At 35.0% G+C, this 2,835-nt stretch overlaps 1 protein-coding gene across 1 annotated transcript; it reads left to right on the top strand.

Annotated features, from left to right (window-relative positions):
- The first annotated feature begins 631 nt into the window (after positions 1 to 631).
- On the top strand, positions 632 to 2,835 carry LOC139842912 (uncharacterized). The gene is made up of 4 exons (XM_071833009.1): positions 632 to 666; positions 1,578 to 2,024; positions 2,130 to 2,467; positions 2,675 to 2,835. The coding sequence occupies exons 1-4, from the start codon at positions 632 to 634 to the stop codon at positions 2,833 to 2,835; spliced, it is 981 nt and encodes a 326-aa protein (XP_071689110.1).

Genomic DNA, 2,835 nt, shown 5'->3' on the forward strand with positions numbered 1-2,835 from the left:
TTAGCAAAATTGATGACATAGTCGGAAACATATTCTAGTATACAGTCAAAAGTGATGGTAGTTAATGGAAGAAAAGTTACAAAGTTTACAAGTGATCAGTGATGTATACATATATATAGTTTTTTAACCTAGTTATTATTTAAATTGTAGTAATTTTTACATCGGTAGTTTTATAGATTCCTAAAATTAAATTTGTATTACTTATCTATCTAAATCTACGTATAAAATCTTATAGCCCATTTTGGTAGCGTGCGATTAAAATATTCCTCATTCTAAGTAAAATTGAGTGCTATTATTTCTTTTGTAAAAGACAAACAACAACTTTCCGTCCATTCATCGAAACTTGAGGTCCGCACTTTTGTTTTATAAGGTACAAAAGTAAGATATTGGGGTATTCATAGTTGCTGTCGCATTTGAGGTACCTCGTTATTCATAATATATTATTTTGTGGTGTAAAAAGTAACTTATATAGGGGCGTCTTAACTCACATTATATGAAGTATGCATATGGTTTTAGACAACTTGGATCCTTCATTTTGTCAAATTTTGTATTCTAACGTTATTCTTACATTTTGGTTATAAATCATATAATATACAAGAAACCATAGTCGTCATGCAAATGGGTCTACAAAATGGAAGAGAGAAAAGGTGGAATGGCTCTTGGATGGTCTCAAAACTAACACTTTTGTTCATTTGTTGCTTCATGTTGCTACTTGCCTTGAATGCCAACCAATTAGTATCTTGGACTCTTTAGTTCGACTACTAACTAAAGTTCCAAAGCCCGAACCAAATTGATACTCTATTTTATTCTAAATATCTATATCTACGAGATCTAATAAATTGGAGACCGAACTTCTATTCTTATGTTCGTTGCATTTTATAGCATCTCGAATGTCAGTTATATCAAGTAAGAATGTTAATATTGTGTCTGAAAACGTATAATCTAAATACTAAACCAACTAAGAAAGGTTAAAATTAAACTGAATGTGAAAAATGAATTATGGATCAAAGTAAAACAAAATTCTGATATTAGGTTTTTGGTTTTCAATTTTCCGAAATCCATATATATGTTCCATTTATTTTATTTTGGTTAAAGAAAACTAAAGAATTTAGCATTTAGATAACTTACAAATTTAACTATTTTTTAACTGTGGAAAATGAAAGTCTTTGTTAGAAATTTAAATTCACACACATGGATTCATATGTTAGTTCCTGTTGCAATGCCAATTAATAAGTTGGACTCTTGGATTCATAAGTATCTACTCTATCACATAGCCTTCCAGTCGATTTCAATTTTCATTATATGACATGTTCAATTAATAAAAAATAAGAATTTTGTATATAAAAGTTTTGAATACATGTAAGAATAAGTTTAGTAAATACTAAAAAATTACGTTAAGTATCAGCATCTGTCATAATAATATTTTTTTCACAAATACTACATATTGTTGGATTATAGGCTCCTTTGCATTATGGGCCTTGTACAAACACACGTGTTGCATGCCCTCAAATCTGACCTGACTCTATGTGAACTTGGTTGACTCAGTGCGATTTATGAAATGTGATATAATGCTGCAGTGGATCTATAGCACTTTCAACTGAACTTCTCAATACTATCATGGAACAAGAAGAAACTACTGCTGCTGCTTGGTCTCGATTACAATCTGTTTTTCACGATAACAGGAATTCACGAGCCTTATATCTACACAAGCATTACTCCACAATTAAGCTAGACGATTTCGCTAATGTCTCGACCTATTGTCAAGAAATCAAGTCTCTTGCTGACCAACTGATGAATGTTGGGGATAAGGTATCCAACGAGCGAATGGTTCTTCAACTCATTGCCAGATTAAATGACAACTTCGACACTGTCGAAACGTATTTCACACAATTAGATAAATTGCCATCCTTTTATGAGGCACGTTCCAAATTAATTCTGGAGGAAACCCGAAAGCAGAAACAAATGATCCATAACTCACCAGATACTGCACTTCTCGCCGCTGCTACTGCAACTCATTCGTCTCCGTCAGATTCTAATCAGGCTACCGATCGAAACCCCTCTAATTATCGGACCAATTACTCACGAGGAAGAGGTCGGAATAATACCAGTTACTGAGGCCATAATTCTAGAGGATGGGGAAGAGGTTATGCTGCACAGGGTCATCCACAAGCTTGGGCCGGTTACCCTCCATGGAACTACCAGCAAACCCAATGGGCTCAGCCACCATGTCCATATCCTAGTATTAATCAGACATCATCTCCTGCAAACTGGACCTGGCCCAACACTTCATCATCAAATGCTGGTATTTTGGGCCCTAGACCTCAGGCCAATATCGTGAACCCCTCTGCTTCTCCAGGTTACTCTCCGACTGAACTCGATAATGCATTACATACTATGACACTTAATCCATCGAAGGACACTTGGTATATGGACATGGGAGCAACATCACATATGGCCGCGAACTCAGGTAATTTAAAGTATTATTATCCCTTAAAGCATCCTAAACAAATAATTGTTGGGAACGACCATGGCATTCCAATTAAAGGGTTCGGACAATCCTCTTTACCAAACTCATCTCGTCCCTTATATCTACGAAACATTCTTCATGCCCCAAACCTAATTAAAAATCTCATTTATGTTCGACGTCTTTCAACTGATAATAATCTATCTTTAGAATTTGATCCTTTTGGTTTTACTGTGAAGGATTTTCCGCAGGGCACACCAATCCTTAGATGCAACAGCACTGGAGAACTCTATTCCATCTCAACTTCCTTGCTGCAACATTTATCTTCGCTATCTACTTTTGCTTTTACTGCTTTATCTCCTAATGTATGA

Source organism: Rutidosis leptorrhynchoides, chromosome 4, assembly GCF_046630445.1.
Source record: "Rutidosis leptorrhynchoides isolate AG116_Rl617_1_P2 chromosome 4, CSIRO_AGI_Rlap_v1, whole genome shotgun sequence".
In the NCBI taxonomy this organism is placed as follows: domain Eukaryota; kingdom Viridiplantae; phylum Streptophyta; class Magnoliopsida; order Asterales; family Asteraceae; genus Rutidosis; species Rutidosis leptorrhynchoides.